General features: G+C 38.9%; 2 protein-coding genes across 2 annotated transcripts; both read left to right on the top strand.

Moving 5' to 3' along the window:
• Positions 1-946: 946 nt before the first annotated feature.
• On the top strand, positions 947-4365 carry LOC113035122 (carbonyl reductase [NADPH] 1-like). The gene is made up of 6 exons (XM_026190442.1): positions 947-1059; positions 2507-2676; positions 2793-2900; positions 3122-3330; positions 3882-3935; positions 4192-4365. Exons 1-6 carry the CDS (start codon positions 947-949, stop codon positions 4363-4365), a joined length of 828 nt encoding a protein of 275 aa, XP_026046227.1.
• A 2314-nt stretch (positions 4366-6679) lies between these two features.
• Positions 6680-12905, top strand: LOC113035121 (carbonyl reductase [NADPH] 1-like). Its single transcript, XM_026190441.1, has 7 exons — positions 6680-6762; positions 9188-9302; positions 9906-10075; positions 11573-11680; positions 12050-12258; positions 12365-12418; positions 12518-12905. Exons 2-7 carry the CDS (start codon positions 9190-9192, stop codon positions 12689-12691), a joined length of 828 nt encoding a protein of 275 aa, XP_026046226.1. The 5' UTR covers positions 6680-6762; positions 9188-9189; the 3' UTR covers positions 12692-12905.
• The last annotated feature ends 9066 nt before the right edge of the window (positions 12906-21971 follow it).

The raw sequence follows: 21971 nt of genomic DNA, 5'->3' as shown, positions 1-21971 counted from the left end.
AAAAACGCACTCCCTTCTCTCTTTTGTCTGAAATGTTCATCACGGCGGATTCATCCATTTCTTCATGTCAGATCGCCTGTTGATATATTCTAAATTGATCAGTAGTTCAAAATTTGGCATATACATTTATTACAAGGGAAATGACTTGATCCACTTGATCTGACGGATTAAATATGAAACATATGTAAGGCTTAAAATGCATTATACATGCATATTCATTACTTTTGTATTCTGGGTTCTGTTGGTGTTTAGAGTTATTTCTATCTGTTTCTTTGTGCTCAGATGTATTCTAGCCTCCCCAATATCTCTTTGTATCTTCTCAAGTCTTTGTTTCTGTGTTATATGTTGTTGACTGAAGGTGAAAAATTAAAATTTCTAATTAATGGATCTTTAACCTGCCAGTTCCCAAGTACAGAGTTTGCTTGATTTCCAGCTGTGCACATGTAAGAAAAATGCATATAATCATGATATGAGGTTCCAAGTGGTTGACTGATAGCGATAGTGCAAAGTGGAGTGAACTGTGACCTAAAGCTGGCTCTTTTTTTTTTGGCTAATGTAATAATGTGATTACCCTGTGTGTTTAATAGTCACTTGTTTTCTTACTTCCAACCGGTCGCGGTAGATGGCCGTCCCTCTCGGTGTCTTCCTGTTAAAAGCGAGTTTTTCTTTCCCACTATTAAAAAGCGATCGCTCATAGGACGCCATCTGATTGTTGGATTTCGGTTTCTCTTTACTCCGTATTATTGTAGGGTCTCTACGTCACAATATAAAGCACCTTGAGGCAACTGCTGTGATTAGGCGCTATATAAATAAAACTGAAATGAATTGTATTAGATTTTTGTAAGGAAAATGTAGCTCAGACTGGATGCTCACGTAAAGTAGTCAAAGTCAATATATAATTATCTTTTGTTCTGCATTGTAGCTCTCTCTCTCTCTCTGTGCAGACATGTCGACCAAGGTTGCCGTGGTCACCGGCAGTAACAAAGGCATCGGTCTGGCCATCGTCCGAGCGCTTTGCAAGCAGTTCAATGGAGACGTTTACGTCACCTCCAGAGATGTGTAGGTATCTTTACCTGGTACCACCTGGACCGAGCCTGGGTCATGTGGGACAAATATAACTGCAGTCACATCCTTAACTGCAATCTATGTGGATTTAATAGCACTTGTGGACATTATTACAATATCCTTGAAGACTGTGTTTTAAGTTTTAAAGTTTTGGGGAAAATGTAATATTCATGTAAATATTCATGAATATTCACCAACTGCCAGAGTTAATGTCAACGTCAATGTCAATTTTATTTCTATAGCACATTTAAAACAACATAGTTGAACAAAGTGCTTTACAGCTTAGTTAATGAACAGAAAATACAATACACTGTGACAACATAAACAAAAAACTTAATGGTACACAAACTGAATTCTAATTAAAGGCCAAGGTGAAAAATTGAGTTTTAAGATGGAATTTTAAAGACTGTTTCAACTCTGAAGTATGAATATCGAGTGGCGAGTTATTCCAGAGTCCAGGGGCTGCAACAGCAAAGGCCCGATCCTCTCTAAGGTTTAATCGAGACTTTGGTTGTACTAAGAGCATCTGGCTCGATGATCTCAGTGCTCCTTTGAGGTTATACTGTATATGTTGAGGTGTTTGCTTAAACAGCTGAGTCCCATACCATTTAAAACTTTGAAAGTAAAAAGTAAAATAATCTGAAAATCAAATGGACAGGGAGCCAGTGCAAATTTGCTAAAGCTGGAGTGATGTGATCATTCCTCCTGACACCTGTTAAAAGACATGCTGCAGCATTTTGGACTAACTGCAAGTGATGGCGAGATGAATGTTCAAGACCCAAATAAAGAGAACTGCAGTAGTCGAGTCTAGTGGAGATGCAGGCATGAATACATTTTTCAAGGTCTTCTGAAGGAAGATAAGTTTCACTTTGACAATTTCACTGAACTGATAAAAATTGGTCTACACAATTGTGGACGCTTGCCTCTCTAATTTAAAAGCTCTATCTAAAAACACTCCAAGATTTCTTACAGTCTGGGAATGATGACAGGAAGGAGGACTGAGGGTATCTGTTAACTTATCCAAAGGGGTATGACTTCCAAAATCAATAACTTCAGTCTTATTTTCATTTAGGGTATAAAAGTTCTGCGTTAACTAGTCTTTAACATCATGTATACAGATAGTTAAACAGTGGGACAGACACATCCAATCCAATGGATGGCATCAGCATAACTGTGAAAGGGAATGTGTGGCATTTCTGATCGGCATGCATAAAAAAAAGTAACATTTTATGGAAAACCTTCACTTAGAATAAATATTAAACTCTACTTTACATTTTAATATTAGCACTTTACTTTGGTCAGTGCTAGCTGTTTTTAAAGTTCTTTAGAAATAAAGTTGGCTTGGCTTTATGGAAATGTAAGATCAAAAGGAAGAGAGAGTTAAAAAACCCACTGAGCACTGAAAGTAACAGTAAATGAAATGTTTTTGGTCCTTTTGCAGAGGTCGGGGTGAGGAAGCAGTGAAGACTCTGAACTCAGAGGGACTCAAACCCAAGTTCCACCAGCTGGACATCAATGACTTGAACAGCATTAAAAACGCTGCTGCCTACTTTAAAGGGAAGTATGATGGAGTGGACATTCTCATCAACAATGCTGGAACAGCATTCAAAGGTAGAATCATAAATATATACTGATGGATGTCGAACTGGATCCACATATACAATAATCTGAAACTGCAGCTATAAATTGAAATTGATGATTCAACACGTTATCTCTTTTCCTTTTAGCGTCAGACACAACTCCATTTGGTGTCCAGGCAGAGGTGACCCTGAGGACAAACTTCTTTGCCACCAGAGACGTGTTGACTCACTTCTTGCCACTCGTCAAAGCTGGAGGTACAGATGCAGAGCTCATTCCAGTCTACTGCTGCTCAAGTTTTTTTGGGGTTTTATTTTAATAAAAATATTCAGACTCCTTCAGATTCAGACTAACTGTAAAGCATGGTGGAAGTAGCATCATGCTAGGTGTTGCTTTGGAGCAACAGTGAGAGGTAATTACTACTGATGGTTTCCATAAAACCTAGAGGAAGGAATGGCATTAATTGTATGTGTTGTAGGCCGTGTGGTGAACGTCTCCAGCATGCTTAGCGCCAGCGGTTTGAAACAGTGCAGCCCAGAACTCCAGCAACGCTTCCACAGTGAGGACATCACAGAGGACGAGCTGGTGGTACTGATGCAACGATTTGTTGATGAGGCCAAGAAAGGAGAACACAAGCAAGGCGGCTGGCCTGATATGTCGTATGCAGTATCCAAAATTGGAGTGACGGTACAACTGAACACTTTGTCTTTAGATTTTTACCTGACGAGGTTGCAAAATATGCTCAAATAAATGAGCACAGTGGCACAGTGGTCAGCACTGTTACCTCACAGCAAGAAGGTCCTGAGTTCAATTCCACCATCAGGCCGGGGTCTTTCTGTGTGGAGTGTGCATGTTCTCCCCAGGTACTCCGGCTTCCTTCCAAAGACATGCAGTTTGTGGGGATACTGTAGGTTAATTGATTAATCTAAATTGCCCGTAAGAGTGAATGTTTGTCTGTCCCTGTGTGTTAGCCTTGCGACAGACTGCCAACCTGTCAAGGGTGTATCCCGCCTCTCGCCCTATGACAGCTGGGGTAGGCTCCAGCACCCCCCGCGACCCTGAAAAGGATAAGCAGAAGCAAATGGATGGGATGGATGTTGAAAAATGGAGGAATATTCAGATAGGGCAACTTGATCCCTAAACATTTGGAAAACTTCAAAGACAAATTTCAATTAAAATGCTTTTGCTTCAGTTTTAAATTCTTGAATCTCATTTATTATGTTTGTTTGTGTTTTAAGGTACTATCCATGATTCATGCTCGTCATCTGTCTAAGGAGAGACCAAAAGATGGGGTAACGGAAATTTATGATCTTAAAATCAAATTATAAACAACTGTCTTGATTCTTCTATGCTGTGCAGCAGACCAGTATGTTTTATTGATATAGTGCCAAATCACAACACCAGTTGTCTCAAGGCACTTTATATTGTAACGTAAAACAGTGTGAAAATAAATTAAACAGGACTTAATATGATATTATGTATTCTTAAAGATTTTGGTCTGTCTTTGAAGCCTCCCTTCTTATACTTGTTATTCTTTTTTTTTTACAGATCTTGATTAATGCATGCTGTCCAGGGTGGGTACGCACTGAGATCGCTGCGCCAGGTGCCCCAAAGTCACCAGATGAGGGCGCCATAACACCGGTCTACCTGGCCCTGCTTGCCCCCGGAGCCACTGAGCCTCATGGAAAGTATGTCTCCGATAAGGAAGTTCAACCATGGTGATAGAAAGTTGAATATCTAATGACATAAAAAAATAATGTACAAAAACAATGTAGTTATTTTATAAGTTTATACTTTTTTCTTGCCAGAATGAAATTTGTAATATTTAAGGGCATAGTGTGATACATTAGATCTACAAACGCCCGTATCACACAGCTAAAACCAAAACGTTTTCCAGTTTAAATTTTTTTTTAGGTTAAATCCATCAATTTAAAAATGATGTTCTGATAACTGACAGTGTTCAACTGATGAAAACAAAACTTAGCTATATTTTTTTTCTTACGTGTTTTAACATGTGAAAAGTAAACTTGCTGTTTCTGAATGAAGATATTAAAAAAAATAAAATAAAATGCTTGTTATTAAAACTTTACTGTGATTTTTTAAAACAATAAATTGACTTTAGGTTGAAAATGTTTTTGAAAGAACATAATAGGTTTATGGCTACAATGTAATTTTATTTATACAATATAAAATTACAACATTGTGAATAATTGTCAAAAAGCAGTGAGCTTGAGGTGTGAATCAGTTTTTAAAGCAACTTGTCTGGGGTGTAGAATAGGTCACACGTTGTACCCATGCTGTCGGTGTTTTGCTTATCGGGGCAATGTAGAGCAGAACCACAAAGGAAGCTAAAACATAAACATCCTGTCCTGACAAAATGCTGTTTGCTGGACAAAAGCACATACTCTGTTCTAAGCCTCATACTTTTATATGTCTGTAGTGCTAGAGATGCAGTCTTTGACCCTCTTGCTGAATGTGTAGTTGCAGCAGAGGATAGTGTCAAATGTGCAGAAACGCTTGCTGGTTTGCAAACTGCACAATGTGATCGGATCAATAGAACAAACTCTGGCTGCTTGTTTAGACGCGCAGAGAACTTTTTGATTTGCGTAACTTGACGGTTGACTCGAGTACAGCTGCAGAAATCAGGATCAAGATTAACTCAGCTCTGTCAAGTTCACATGAGAGTAACTGGGTGTGTCTGTTTCTTTAGTTTGTATAATTCAATGGTTGATGTTTAATCAGCAGGTTCTTACTCACATATTTAACTAAAAGAATATATATCACAGAATGGCAGCTCCAGAGGCCACAGAGATAAAGCAAACACTGTTTTGCCTTCATCTTTATAAATGCATCAGATTAACAGAAAGATACGTTAGTTTAAACTTCCACACCCCTCCACATAACCTGTACAACTTGCTTTTGTGCTGCGTGGGACTCACTTGAAAGAATGTTTAAAAGTGAAATGATTAGAGAAATGGGTGAGGCAGCAGCGACAGGCCTAAGCATTGTGCAGCATATCAGCGATGTATGTTTTTAAGGACAATGCAGTCATTAATACGGGCTAGCTTAAAGCAGTGGAATGAAAATTTGATGATGTGCTGTGCCCTGACTCTTTGCACGTTCAACTCGTGTGACCTTTTGATATGTGCAGCTGACGATGGGAACTAGACACCACTTTCATTTTCATTTCCTGCTAAGGTGCAGACGCATGCACGCAGGTGAGGTGGAGCAAATAATTCTTTGAAGTTATTTTCACTTAATAGAGCTTCCACTGTGTGACCTGATACCCTATAAACTTTATTTTAGATTCACACAAACACGTGCGCGCGCACACACACACACCCTTTGACAGCATGTCTGAACAGTTGGTGACTTATCAGATTGTAGCACCACAAAACAAAAATCTGCATGACAGAGAAACAGCAGGTTTCACTGCATGTATAACGTCCTGCAATGACAAAGTTTAGATTTATTCCCATGTTTTTCTATCAGTGGTTCCCTTAAAACTCTGCCCCTGGTTGGTTGAAGATCACAAAACACAAACTGCTGAATCTTAAGAGAACATCCTTTTGTTAACATCTACATGAAACAGCTTTCATTCTGATTCCCATTTAGTAAAGCAGGAACCATTCAAAACATTTAATAAACTCGCTAAATTACTGTTAATTAAAAATAAAAAGAGCTGCCTCAAAGCCACATTGCTACCCCATCTAAAGCGTCTTGTTTAAAGGACAAACAATGTCAATTAGTTGAGTTTACACTGCTAACACGTGTCGGTGAAAGCAGAAATAACTGAATAACTGGAATCAGTAAAAGAACTGGTTTTGTTTACTTAACTGTCCATGCAAAACATTTCAGAGATGGAGGAGGAAATAGATTTTTTCAAATTTAATTCCAAATCAAAGGTCTTCATAAGGAATTACTCAAACTCTGATTTCTTGAATATTTTTTTTTAAAACTGATTAAACTTGATCTTGCATTAAAAATGTACCTGGCTCTGTTACCTGGGTCTTCCGTGTAGGCGCGGTATTACTGCGCAGTGCTCCCTCCTCCTTTGTCCCTCTGCGAGCGCTTCACTCCTGTGGTAATCTTCAGTCAGGACGACAGCTTCAGCCGCAGGTAAGAAACGTCTGCAGCCTGATTAATATAACTGCGTTTTTTTTCCGTGTGGGCGAAGAACCAGTCCCCATTTAAAAGTTTGTCGTTTTGATAATTAGGCAACAAACTTTTCCTGTTTTAATATCACACCACGTTAGTTCATCACGTTACAAAAGTCGTTATTTTGCAGAACTTGCCCGGTTAAAATCCGTTGTTATAGCAGGACAGAGTGGCTCTAATGTCAGACCGTCGGGTGGTGTTAGAATGAAAAAGGTGAGGTGGCCTGAGCAATTAATTAAAATACACGAGAGGTCTTTTAGGTTTTAATGGCAATTTGCTTCCACTTTGTTGAAACATAATCATTGTGCGTTCGTGTCTATGTGTGTGTGGTCCATCTAGAAGCCCCCTAATGTTGTACCAAGTGTCTTTACACAGTGACAAAATGCAGAAGAAAACCTTTATTTTTTGTAACAACGTCAAAACCCCAGAATGGGTTAGATCAGTCATGGATGCATGACTGTGTGTGTCTGCGTGTGTGATAGATCATCTGGTGTTATGCATTTCAGTCTGGGATGCTCTGTCTCTCCGGATTTGAGAAAGTACTAATAACAGGATGAATAATGTAAATGTTTTTAGTAACATAAAAAGAAAAAAGGAAACTATGTCCCAAAACAGGAAAAAGTCAGAACAACATGGAAAAACCCTAAAAAGAAATGCAAATGTTTTATCTACTTTTGCAGGCGTAGACATAGGCTGGACTTTATTATCGAATTATCTATTTATTATCTCCTAAACATTAGATCCTAGCAAATCTATATGTATGTGTGTATGTATGTATGTATGTATGTATGTGTGTGTGTGTGCGCCGCTGGATGGATTCTTTGGCCGTGTTTTGATGTGTGTGATCCCATAACGCTATTTGCACATTAATTATTGTTTCAACACTCGCCTGGGAGCGGCACTGTGAACCAGTGATACAGATAGTGGGAGAGAAGTGTTACTACCAGGAGGAGACTATCAGGCAGACAGAGAGAAAGCACAGCAAAAAATTCTGGCACACCTTCACCTACTTCCAAGGTGCATGGAGAGGATGAAAGAATTCACAATGCAGGAACTCCAGCAACACTTAAGGGAAGATGAACAACTTTAATAATTGACCAACTTCATGACCCTGATGAAAGCCACAAGCCGAAACGCGTTGGTCAATTATTAAAGTTGTTCATCTTCCCTTAAGTGTTGCTGGAGTTCCTGCATTGAGGAAGACAGAGAGAGACAGAAACAGGAAGGTGTGTCTATGAGGACAGGTACATTAAACAAAGTACGAAGAATATGGATCTTATATGAAATATGACAAATCTCTGGCTGGTTAATTTTCCTCTGAATATCACATACTTCAAAGGTTTTATCGAAGCTGTATTGATTTGTATTATTCATTTCCCATCCAGAACTGTTCAGTGTACACACATGTACATGTCCTCTGTGTTATGTTTTAGTATTGAAGAAATAAAGAACTTGACACACCAAACACTTGCGTCCAGGCGTCTGTGTGACTGTGAGTGTCAGAAGTGGCCCAGATGTGTTTGGAGCTTTCAGACTACAAATTTGTCCATAGTTTGGCCTTCTACTAATGTTTGTATGAGTTAGCCAGCTTTATATAACTAGATCCTGCAGGTCATCTCTGAAAGCTAAAGTCAAAGACTTTAAGTACTGACAGCCTGAGTGTGGTTGCTTAAAAAGCTGTTAGAATGATATTTATGCAGGATTATTGGAATTTATTTAGCCAGAAGTTTGTGTCACACCTGTAGGTCGTAACAGTCGTTACAGTGACTCTTTAAATCAGGGGTGTCAAACTCAAATACACAGTGTGCCAAAATTCAAAACTGGGACAAAGTCGCGGGCTAACGTTAATATTTATTGAAATATATTTATTCCTCCAGATATAAGAATGAATCTTTTCTTATGGACTCAAACACGTTTTGCTGAAAAACTGAATATGGAACAAGCAAAGCTTAATACTAAACAACATATATATTAGCTGTATAATACCAGTAGGCCAGCTCTAATAGTAATTTGGTATGGCTTCGCGGGCCAAATGTAATTAGGCTGCGGGCCAATTTTGGCACGCGGGCCAGAGTTTGACACCTATGCTTTAAATGATTGCTTTAGTTTGAAACTGTTGCTGTTGGGCTGGTTCTACAGCTGTAAACCACACTTATATGTATTATTAAACTGGAATAAAAATGTGTTTCTATAAGCAGCTTAGCAAATCCTTTAAGAGTACTTTTATTGCATTAGCCCTACCTAGTGTTAGCGGAGGTGACTCAGCAGTTATTTGGAAGGAGTGGACGTCCCTGGCCTTTCATAGAGTTTATTTGTCAGCTATTGATGAGTTTAATACTTTGTGTGTTTAAGATGTTACTTCACATGTTGCTCTCTTTGTGAACAGACATGTCAACCAGGGTTGCTGTGGTAACAGGTAGTAACAAGGGCATCGGCCTGGCCATCGTCCGAGCTCTCTGCAAGCAGTTTGAAGGAGACGTTTACCTCACTGCTAGAGATGTGTAAGCACCACAGCTGGTAACACCTGAACCACACTCATGTTTGCACCTGATTTTACTGCAAAATCATCTGTTTTACTTTATTGCTGTAAGGATATTTTTGGTTTATTTCCATGTATTTGATGTTTGCCTCTAACCTTTTCAAACACTTAAAAATCCTAAAAAAAGGCAATGAAAAAACCTCTACCCCTTGAAAACATAAAGTTACATCATTATTAATTTAAATCTGCAGAAAACAACTAATTAAAAACAAATATTTATCTCTAAATTACAAAACAATTGTAGGTATTAAGATGAAAAGATTAAAAGTGCTGAATCACAGTGACTCCTTCTGTTTAACAGTTTTGAATTCAGTGCAGATTGGCGACATCTGCTGGTCACATGTTGGTATTTGTTTTTGATATATATGAGTTTAGATTTTTTACGCTAGTTTGTAAAGTAATTGCATCTAGGAGCAGATTTGATTACATATTGCAGTTATTTTAAGACAGCAAGAAGAGCAAAGAGCACACACAGATGCTGTTGTCCACACTAGGAAGCTGAGTGAGAAACAATAAACCAGCATGGTTTTCCGAGGCAGACAGTAACGCTTTGTGTGTGTTGCAGCGGGCGTGGTGAGGACTCAGTGAAGGTTCTGTCCTCTGAGGGGCTGAAGGCCATGTTTCACCAGCTAGACATCAATGACTTGGACAGCATTAAAACTGCTGCTGCTTACTTTAAAGGGAAGTACGGCGGAGTGGACATTCTCATCAATAATGCTGGGATAGCATTCAAAGGTAGAATTAGATATATACATTGATTTTAACTGTATTGTGCACTACAGCCTCATACACAGGAAGTTCAATTACAACGTCTAGTACTACTGACACCACCACTATTTCTTTTTATCCCATGTGAAACATAAAGCTGCAACTTGCTGCGACCGATCTAGAATAAGAAAGTAGGTTGTGTGATGATTTTTTTTTTTCCTCCCAGTTTCTATAACAGAAGGTTGTTTATGTGAGGAGGTTGTTGGCCTCTTGCACAACCATTTGTCTAGCTCCTTGCCTTTGACTAACCTGGTATGCTATGTAGAGCTGAGGCCCTGGGGTCTTCAAGCATGCAACCCTGCCCACTATCGAAAGCCAGGATGTTAATACTGCTGTGGCTTCTGTTTAGACACACTGGAAAAATACTGCTAAGATTGATGCTGCTGGAGCATCAATCTTTATCTAGAATTTAAAACAGTTTACACTTCAGCAGTCAAGATTAACCAAAGTTGTCCTTTTGTCCATTTTGGAAAGGATCCTAATCAAAGTGGGCACAGGAGGCAGGACGGTCGGTGGCTGTAAAGTCAAATGGACACACACAGATTTTGTACTAGAGACCTGAAAAGCTAAAACTAATTTATTATTCAATTGATTCTTTGTCAATATTTGAAAAATATTAAAGTATCCATAAACAAGAACCATTTGTCCTCCTGTGCTACATTTCCTTTCCCCCACTTTTAGGCCTTTTCATTGCATAAATGATCAGAAAGCCGTTTGGCTGTGCTTGTAGCTCATCACACTCACCGTATATGGAGCAAAGAGTGACGTTTTAAGTTAGCAGCTAAAGTTAGCAGGCTGTGACTGTAGCCTGTATGGGTCCGATCTAAAGGGCACCAACACCACAAACATATTCAAGGGGCCCACTTCAGGGAGTCCAGTTAGCTGAGGTGAAGCCAAGCTGAAGCTAGCAGATCTGTCACTTAAAGTAGCTACGCCACATATTCCCCCAGCTGGGCTGAAGGGAAAATAGGTTGAGCATTTTAATGTGGGAGTCTGTGGGGACTGACTTGCTTTTAGAAGAAACCACCAGCGGCCATCAGAGGAGATGCAGGTTTTTACACCTCCGCATTAGCTTCAGGTTTTAGCCCTCAGGGCTGCACTTTCATTGTCACATGCACTTCCATCATTGATGTCTTTAAAAGTTCAGGGTTGCTGTGTATGTGTGACTACAGCTATACAATAATATAAGAAATGCTATGGTGCATATGTAAGTGAATGAATGTGTTGTAGTCTTCCTGAAAACCATCAGATATTCGCCCCTAACATCCACTGTGATGAAGAAGAGTCAGATAACGTAAACATTCTGAAAATTGTCCTGTAGCTCTGAACAAAAAGAGGATTTTTAATCAAATAAATTGTATTTGATTAAAAATCCTCTTTTTAATTAAATAAAAAGATCTATAAATTATTAAGGCTGTGATGAATAAGGAGGTGACAACATGTGAACTGTGGGTTTTTTTTCAGCGGCAGACAAAACTCCATTTGATGTCCAGGCCGAGGTGACCCTCAACACAAACTTCTTTGCCACCAGAGACATGTTGACTCACTTCCTGCCGATCGTTAAAGCTGGAGGTACGAACACGAGGCTGGATCCAATCTGCCGGTCGTGCCTGTCGCTGCTGCTTGAATAAACAGCTTTGGTCAGCGTTTGATTAGAGGAGCAAGTTTGGCTTTGATTCAGACTATATTAATGACTGTGGATGTTCTAAAATGTTCTCTGTTGGCTCATCTTGAACATTTTATCTGTAATTGGAAAGCGATATCTTTTTTTTGCCCTCAGGATGTGTGATCACAATTTGCGGAAAACAAAGCACGACAATAAGTAAACATACAGACACACTACAGCCAACTCGAATGTAATCTTTCCTGGAAGATGATGAGTTTGCTTGATGTGCTGTGAGAGATGCACATGAAGAGTTTGTTACCCTGTGTGTGTTTCAGGTCGTGTGGTGAATGTTTCCAGCTTTGTCAGTGCACTTACGTTGAACAAGTGCAGCTCAGAGCTCCAGCAGCGTTTCCGCAGTGAGGACCTCACAGAGGACGAGCTGGTGGCACTGATGCAGCAATTTGTCAGCGAAGCCAAGAAAGGCAAGCACAAAGAAGGCGGCTGGCCCGATTCAGCATATGGAACATCTAAAGTCGGGGTGACGGTACGGCTGATGTGAAAATGAAGTTCATATCAACATGTAAAGAACCTGCTCTAAATCTTAATTGGCGTACTTCTTTGATTATGATTATGAACGTGTGTGTTTTCAGGCCCTGTCCATGATTCTTGCTCGTCAAGTTTCCAAGCAGAGACCAAATGATGGGGTAACTAATATTTAAAATCTTTAACGTTGCCAACAACATTATCTCCTAGTTTCTGCTTTGTTTCCTTTTTATTTTCTGTGTCTTTTATTCTTTTAACAGATCTTGCTGAACGCCTGCTGTCCAGGATGGGTGCGCACCGACATGGCTGGTGATAAAGCCCCCAAGTCACCAGAGGAGGGTGCTGTCACTCCAGTGTACCTGGCCCTGCTGCCACCCGGAGCCACAGAGCCTCACGGAAAATTTGTGTCTGACAAGCAAGTTCAGCCGTGGTGATGAGTGTGTGATTGTCAGCGTTTCCACCCAAACGACATGTCGAAGATCCATATTTAGAATAGATGAACCTGAATAACCCAGACACATTAATACAGCAACCTGAAGATGCCCTTTTTTCAAAACGATGCATTTTTAACAGTTTGAGTCTGTCAGTGTGCATGTGTGTATCTGCTGGATTATAACATATACAGTAATTAAACTTGTGTATGTGTAAGGGCTAATGTTTTTGATACAACACTTTGCCTGTGGCAGTATGAATGTTTGATCATTTTTTTACATGGAGGAAAGTAAATGTGCTTTGTGTATGAAATATGAATCTCCCGAAGAACTAATAGACAGTTTTCTGCAGCACAGGGCTTGTGCATTAACTGGTTATGAGCAGAATAGAAACATTAAATTTATTACAATGATATAGAAGAAATGCACATAAAACCGAAGACTTGTCTTCAGTTAAAAATAATGACATTTATTGTTAGCTGAGGATGAAAATGATTTTGTTATTCAGGTACATTTGTGCCATTATAAAGCATAAAAACTTAAGAAAACTTGATGGTGGAGAGGAAAGGAAGCCATTTTTTTCCTGCTCTTCCATCATCTCTTGAACCAGAAAGCCAACCATACAAGCAGCATGCAGATACAGATTATGATGTAAATATCATGTTGCTGTGAGGTCAGACTGGCAGCCCGTCCTGGATGTACCCCACCTCTCACACGACGACAGCTGGGATAGGCTCCAGCCTCCCGACAACCCTGAATTGAATAAGCAGAAGAAAATGAATGGATATAATATTGGAGCTTATATAATGAACTTGGAACAGAGTGCTCTGGCTCTTGCTGCAGTGGCATTCTGGGATATGACAATCAGATAATCAGCGAAAAGTAAACACAAAGCAATTTCCACAACCTCATCTCCAGCTAAAGGAGTTATCAGCCTCTGATAAGGATAATGACTTTTATTTTTGGACACTGGAAATGGCAACTAAAAACAACAACTGCCAATAAAAGTAAATAATTCACAGCAAAATGTCATAAGATGGCAGCATGAGCTGATTATTATGGACCAAAATGCTGGAATAAACAGGTGTTATGCATTTAAAGGGAAACTCGAAGCAGGAAGTTACAGAGCTCGGGGTTCACATAGTTACGAGGACCAACAATCAGCAGGTGTAAACAGAGACAATATATGCACAGGTCAGCTGGAGAGAGCAGACAAAATGAGACAGGGGGAGTAAATTTAACATTAAACTAAAAACAAAAAACTTTTTTTCATCTTTTCCCAGGATCTGCAGCTATGGGAAATAAATTTCTCATAAATAATACATTTAAGTCATGGCCCTTTAATACTCTTTGTTTTCAGCTCTGCAAGTTATTTCCCCCATTTCTGATTTTCCATTTGAAGGGTTCTTTCCAGTTCTTTATTATTAGCTTCAGTTCTGGTGTTTAAGCATTTGAAAGGCACTGGTCTGTTTCGTGCTTTAACTCACCAAACTGCTTGTTGCCTCCTGTAACTCAGCACTAAAATTCAAAACAGCTCAGACACTAAAAATTGTAGTTTGCCTTTGTGTCACCGTGCCACTATATTCATTTCTGCCAACATTTAGAAAACAGAACATTTTAAATGTAAAACCAGAGGCTTAAAATTTTAACAACATGGTTATTTGAACAGTTCTGTGCAAAAGGTGATTCCCAACATGGTATTAACTGAAAACTCAAAAAATCTCAGCACAGTGTGCGTCCTTGTCCAACATTGCAGGACTAAAGAAATGAACAATTTCTAAAAGTTCTTAAGAAATAAGAAAACATCCAGCAAAGACCTGGCACGGGACCAGAGAGATGCAGCTGCCCCATCAGTTGATCCATCCACTCTTTACTGAATAATCATCAGAAAAGGATTCAGTGGGATGGCTGGCCGTTCTGGAAACAGAAAAGAAAATCTGGAGATGCCAAATCACACAAGAACAGAACGTCAAACAAGGGAAAATGAAATTTGGGGTTTAAATAATCATCAATATGCGTCATCCAACAGTCTTTCCATCTCTTTTTGTACATTGTGTAGGGGCGTGGTCTGCAGTGCCGCTGCAGGGGAGGCGGACGCACCTGAGCGGCATGCGCAATCACGCCTCGCCGGTCGGCTTAAGGTCTGTGCTGGGTTCTGCTGCAGTTATTGTTGTTGATGTGTGTGTGTGGGGGGGAGTGTGGAAGCTGCAGCCTGTGTGTGAAAACGGCAACCGTAATAATAAAGAATGCTGGAAAGCATGAATGTGTGGACGTGTCCTGTCGTGGGTCTGTTACACGCATTTCAGTAAATCACTGCGCCCACAGGAAACTCTAAATTGGCTGTTTCAAGCGCCTTAGTCTAATGTTGGTGTTTAAAGACTTCTGGTAGGAAAAGGGTGGTGTGGTCTGAATTTGCTGCCAAAAGTCTGAGAGCAAAATAAAAGCGCAGCTTCATGGAGATGTCACGACACCTGCTGGTGATACTGCACATTTATTATTACCAACGCTTTATATTCAAAACGATGAGTATTAAGTGCGATGCTAAATGTGAACAAGAGCAAATCAGATAGGCTCCAAAGCAACAACACAGATATATGCACAGTAAAGGTCAAGTCAAATGTAGCCTTGTAATTCTAATTCATGAGTACATTTATGTTCGGAGACACAACAACATGCACACAAAGGCAACAATAAATGACTCCCTGAAGCAACATTCACAGTGTTGACATGTTTATTGGGGCTGATGTAGCTGCGCAGCTGGAAAAGCAAAGCACACAGAAAGCCGAGCCTGAGGTCTTCTTCTCCCTTCACGTTATATTCAGTCTGTGAAACAAGCTTCACAGTAATGCTGATGTTCTCTTTTAACATGCCCGACTGCATGTAAAACAACCGCCTCACCGCAGATATTATTAAATATAACGCCAGTTTTCAAAGGACTGCAAAGTGAGGCCAAGTGTATCATTTTTAATGCATGACTTTTTAGTTTTTAAGACCTCTAAATCATCACTGTGCCCCCAAAATAAATAATAATAATAATACATTCTTAAGCAATAAATTACACAAATATTTAAATGTTGCAGAAATGACACATATTAAAATTCAATATGGCAATATCAATATCTTTTTTAACCAGAAATTACCCAAATGCACAAGTTATTTTATTTTAACTTATTTTATTGTTTTTTAATAGTTTTCATTGCTGGATACAGTAGGTGTTTCAAAATGCTGTTTGTCTTACATAAAAACATACATTACATTTCATGTTTCCATATATCCTCCATAAATGGCCAAAGTTTAAGATTTCTTTAGCCTGAAAACATTTCATGCTGTCTTAAAATAACAGATAGATGTAATATCTACTGTGTATGCAAACCGCCCGCCGCCCCACTAATTCCCTTAAGTAATGCAAAAAAGGACCTTGGTGTCCTTTACAGCTATGATCCTGCGCCCATTAATAATTTATATGCCAGCTCAAAATTTCCGGAGGAAAAACAAAAAGATCACTCAGTACCAGCCCCGGTTCGTTGTCTGAGCTGTATTTTGTTACTACAACAGCTCTCTACAATAGGTGTTGAATATATACAATATTTACCTTTGGATTTTGGTATCTTTCACCACTCCTGGAATGAAATCTGACTGCTCAGAGTGTTTGTTTATACCAAATGCAAAGAACGTCAGAGAAGGAAATCTCATTCAGGTGGTTTCATATTGTTTGTGCGGAGATAAGAAGAGATTTCATACAAAATAATTCCTGTGGAAATCCAGATTTTTCTGCTTTATCGCATCCCTTTCTGCCTGGTTTAAGTCTCTGAGTCAATATCGCAGTAGACTGTGCAGTGTCGATGTAATCTCTGTGTGTATCTGTGTGTCTGTGTGTGTAAAAGTGTGGGAGTTGTAGTCCTGTCAGACAAGAGAAAAGCCCCGATTACTTTGTAGATAAAACCTAATCCAGGGAGCGAGAACGATAGAGAGATGGCCAAAGACAGGGGAGAGAAATAATCCTCTAATCCCTGCTGCCTGCCAATGGAAGCCCCATCACACGCTCACTTTGATAATCATAATGATCGTCATTGGTTGTAAGTGCTGCACAAGCGTTATAATTTCTTCATTGATCCTGCTGCCGGGAATTCCCTCAAAGCCGAAACACAATTTGTAGACTCGAGAGCTGAAGAGAAGGCAAGCGAGTTTCTTTTTGGTTTGTGAAGATGTTTCCTCTCATCCAAAAAGCTTCTTCAGTTCGAAAACAACCCAGAGAGAGTCCCAGGTTTTTAACCCCTGATTGTCATTGACCCAGTATTGATCACGTGAGTGTGAAACCAGTGTAAGATATCGCCATCATTGTGTGAACTATTGAGAGTGGGCGTTTAAACACCCGGGAAGGGATCTCAAGACTGCATGGCTGATAACTGGTGTCATAAACCTCAACCTCTGTTCAACGTCGGTCATTCGCAGTGGATTCCCAGCTGTTGAGGTGGCTCTCTTGTGTTGTGGGCTGATTGGTTTTTCCTGGGTAAACGCTCCAAGCACTCATCACTGCACTGCATAACATACATGTTGGTCTTTAGTTTGTGTTTGGGTGTTTTGTCCTTGGGATGAACGAGTTTTTGCCCGAGGTGCACAGGGACGTTAGGTTTCTCAGTCTGCCATGTAGGAGATTTTATTTCCCCCGGCTGCTGTCTAAGGTTCTTTCCTGTACATCTTCACCAATTTAATGAAAGCCCAGTTAGGATAACCACATGTTTAAGGTGCTTTCTTAATTTCTGTCCCATTCTTGTCAGACAGAGGATTCTAGCTGCCCAACAGTCCTTGTTCTTCTTTGTTGTATTTTTCTTTTCATGATGTGTCAAATATTTTCAAATGATCACAGGTCTGGAGTACAGGCAGGCCAGTTCAGAGCCATGCTGTTATAATAGCTGCTGCCTGCAGTTTAGCATTGTCCTGCTGAAATATTCAAGGTCTTCCCTGAAAAAGATCCAAATGGGAGCATATTTTACTCTAAGACCCAACTATACCTTTCAGTGTTGCTGGCACTGGTGATGCCTTTCCAGATGTGCAAGCTGTCAGTGCCACTGGCATTAATGCACCTCTGTCCCATCAGAAATGCAGACTTTTTAACAGCAGGATGAAAACAAGCCTTTTTACATTTTTTAGTCTGGAGGACCCAGGCTCTTGTTTTCCCAAAAGTATTTCCACGATTGATTCGTTTTACTTCAGAACTATTTTCTACTTTGTCTCGGGCCATTTTCAGCCTTTTCCCTCGCACACGGAGAGTCCCTTAGAGTCTCTGAACCTTTTGATAATGTTAGGTACTATACATGATAAGATATTCAAGTCTTTGCAATTTTACATGGAGAAACAAAATTCTGATATTGTTCCACAATGTGTAGACATAGTTTTTGCAGACAAATGAATGTGTGAGATGTTTTTTGAATTTCTAACCAATCACAGTACTGATCTGTTGCCAGTTAACCAAATTAATTGTAAAATGTTCCTCCGGATGTTTCTTTTTAGTACTGGTTACTTTTCCAGGCTTTCGTTGCTTCTGTTCAAACGTTTTTGAGGCATGTTGATGACTTCAAATTCAGAATGAGCTAATACTTTTTATGAACTAGTAAAATGTCTCTGTTTAAACATTTTACATGTTTTTTGTGAATTAAACAAAACAGCTTTATGGGAGTCGCTAATTATTTGATTATATTTTTGTTTACATTTTACACAGTGCTCCAACTTTTTTGAAACTGGGGTTGTAAATGCAAAAAAAGAGAAATGTGCACAGAAATGTGAATGAGGCACAGCTGAATATAATCAGGTTGATGACGGGGAAGAAATAAAAATCCAAGCAGGAACAAGAAACTTTCAAACTAGAACAGAGAAATGAAAACTCCTGAAGACTCAGGAGTGATTATAAAAAGGTCATAATATTGCAAAACTAAAATGAGTCACAATAATAATAATAAAATCAACACAGGCACCCAAAGTAAAAACACAAGAATCCAGAACTCAAAACTGAAGAATCAAAGAAAGCAGAAACACAAACTGAAATATATTTCTTACTAAAAAAAAAAAGACCAATCCCAGGGGATCATGACGACCGTATTTAAAAACAAGCAAACACATCCCCCAAACAACAACAACAATAACAACCATATTTAGCATTATTTTGTTTTTTACTTGACAGATTGGGGTAAATTGATTCAGATTGTATTACACTCCCTCTGTCACAGCTTTGATTTGAACTCCCATGTTTCATGTCTCTGTGCAGCAGTGCTCTCCAGGAGAGAATGAGGAAGAAACTCACTTAAACTTAAACTTAAAAAATGTCACCATGGAGACCAACATAACAGCAGCCCGACGTTCTCCTTTGAGCAACACATTACAGTGGGGTTCAAAGGTTTGACACCAAATCAAAAATCTGTCATGAACCTAGAAATAATCCATAAAATATGCACAATGAACAGAAACTATTTTAAGTTAAGTTTCTGCACCTCGATCAGGGATCAGATTTAAGCCAGTTTGGTTCTTTTGTGTGAGACATTTTCTTTGATCCTTCAACTGAAGCAGCATTCAGATGACAGCCAGGCTGACGTGATCACCTCATCAGGGTTGTACTTGTACAAATAAATACGGCTGTGCCTCAATTTTCCAGCAGACCATTACTAAGTACCACTGCGGATAAGCAAGTAGTAAAAGCATCAGAAGACAGACTCTGAAGTAGGGAAACTTAGATCCAAATCATCATTAGAGTGAAGATGGATAAGGAGTGTTGACTCTCACATTTAATTTATAGTCTAGAGCACATTTAAACATCAGAAGATGACCAAAAGCATTTTAGAGAAACAAATCTCCCCAAAACACGAAAAGCTGGTGTTTTGTTGAATATATATAAATATTTAGATTATTTGATTATTAAAATGTGTCTAGAATTCACAAATTTATGATGATTCATCTTATAAAGCATGACACACTGCTCTTATAAGCTGCCAGTATAGTATTTATATTGGTATTGGCATCAGTAATATTAGCCCTGTATTTACTTGATATTGAATCGATACCAACATTTGCAGCATTGCACAGAATGAATAGAAAATCTAAATAAACAAGATAAAAATAGCTGTAAACAAAACACAGCCAGGCAGAGTGAAGGAGACCACCATCAACAGCTGGAACCTTAACCAGTTATATGATTAATTTATGAAATAGTTAATCTACTAAATATAAATCAATTAAGAAAACATGAAATAAATTAATTAAATAATGTGAAATGACCTTATCTTGATGATAGCTAACTAGACTAATCTAACCTGGAGCTCCCAGCATGTCATCATGGTTTTTAATTCTGTCTTCATTTATAAGTTAGTGCACTAGCATGTAGAAAACAATTCTACAAATGCAGCAGTGAAAACAGGTTTAGAGCACTGGACACTATTTTACTCCATGTCCCAGTTGTGTAGAAAAGATGCACTGAAACAGATAAAAAGGACAGAAATATGAGAGTAAGATGTATATGTGAATGGATGTCTGTCTCTCTGCAGGTATAAATAATATATAAAATAATAAATACATCAGATTTATGAAATATTAAATAATAATCTGACATTCTGTCAGTGTAAATTACATATCTGTCGTGCTTCCTCCTGACAAAGTAAATTTAGCCATGTCACATGATGCCTAAGTCTCCTGAGCTGCACAAAAAATACATTGCTCTACATTTACTGTACTTTACGATGGTTTAACATTATTAAACAGCTGACATGTCAATTCAAACAAACACTAATTGTTTAATTTAATTATTATTTGTACACTGCAGGGACCTGCGCATAGGGACTACACATGACATACAGCTTTTAACCATATATCTGGTACAGTATATTTATATTATTTATAAGATTTTACCTGCAAAATGAAATTAAACAAAATTAAATGAATAATGCACAATTTTCTGTCCCTCATGTGCCATCAAATGTCAAAAGTCATCCTTGAATCATTTCCCAGTAATTTGTGTGTTATTCATAATCAAATCAAATCAAAATTTATTTATATAGCACATTTTAAAGATCGAAGTACACCAAAGTGCTTTCCAGTAAAATCATGATACAGATAAAAAAATATCACAATATAAAATATAAATTACAGATATAAATAAAATAAATAAAATATAAAATAATTACATAATCTAAATGCAGAGCCAGATGTAAATTACCCTAATTAGCCTTGAATGCCAGGTTAAACAAATAAGTTTTTAGACGTGATTTAAAAGACTGAATGGAATCTGATGCGCGAATATGAAGAGGAAGAGTATTCCATAACCTGGGTGCAGCAACGGCAAAGGCACGGTCTCCTCTGGTCTTCAGCCGAGACCTAGGTTGCACTAAGAGCAGTTGGCCCGATGATCTTAGTGCTCTCTGAGGGCTATACAGACAGAGGAGATCAGCTAGGTAGTCAGGTGCCATATTGTTGAGGATTTTATAACAATAAAATTTTAAAATCAATTCGGTATTTAATAGGAAGCCAGTGTAAGTTGGCCAGAACAGGAGTGATGGAGTCGTACTTTCTAGTGCCAGTCAAGAGACGTGCTGCGGCATTTTGGACCAGCTGCAATCGCTGAAGAAGAGAAGACTGGAGGCCCGAGTAGAGCGAATTACAATAATCCAGTCTTGAAGTGATGAAAGCATGAATGAGTTTCTCCAGATCTTTGTGTGGTATATAAGGTTTAGCCTTAGAAATTAGGCGTAGTTGGTGAAAGCTGGTTTTTACCACAGCAGAAACCTGTTTATCTAGTTTGAAGGAACTATCCATGAAAACTCCAAGATTCCTAACAGCATCAGTGAGGTGGTTAGCAACAGGCCCGAGTGTGCCAGCCAGTTGTCCCAGAGGCATATTTCTATCAAAAACGATAATTTCTGTCTTCTTTTCATTTAAAGTAAGAAAGTTACGTGATAACCAGTCTTTGACATCCCTCAGACAATCAAACAGAGGATGTAGTGAAGATGAAACATCCCCAGTCAGGTGGAGGTAGATTTGAATATCATCAGAATAGCAGTGAAAAGAGACATTATGTTTTTCAAAAATGGAGCCCAAGGGCAGCATGTACAGGTAAAACAATACAGGACCCAATACCGAGCCCTGGAGCACACCACAGCGAAAAAGGGCAGAAGAAGAGGAATATTTTCCCATCATGACAGAGAATCAATACATCCTTAATGATACGAGAAGGAATAATGTCATGCAGAGAATTTGAGCTTCTCAGGTTATTAATTATTTCCTTTAAAGTCAAGAATGACAC

Source organism: Astatotilapia calliptera, chromosome 13, assembly GCF_900246225.1.
Source record: "Astatotilapia calliptera chromosome 13, fAstCal1.2, whole genome shotgun sequence".
Classification (NCBI taxonomy): Eukaryota; Metazoa; Chordata; class Actinopteri; order Cichliformes; family Cichlidae; genus Astatotilapia; species Astatotilapia calliptera.
Note: the sequence above shows the minus strand (reverse complement) of the source record. Positions and strands in the feature narration are given on the sequence as shown.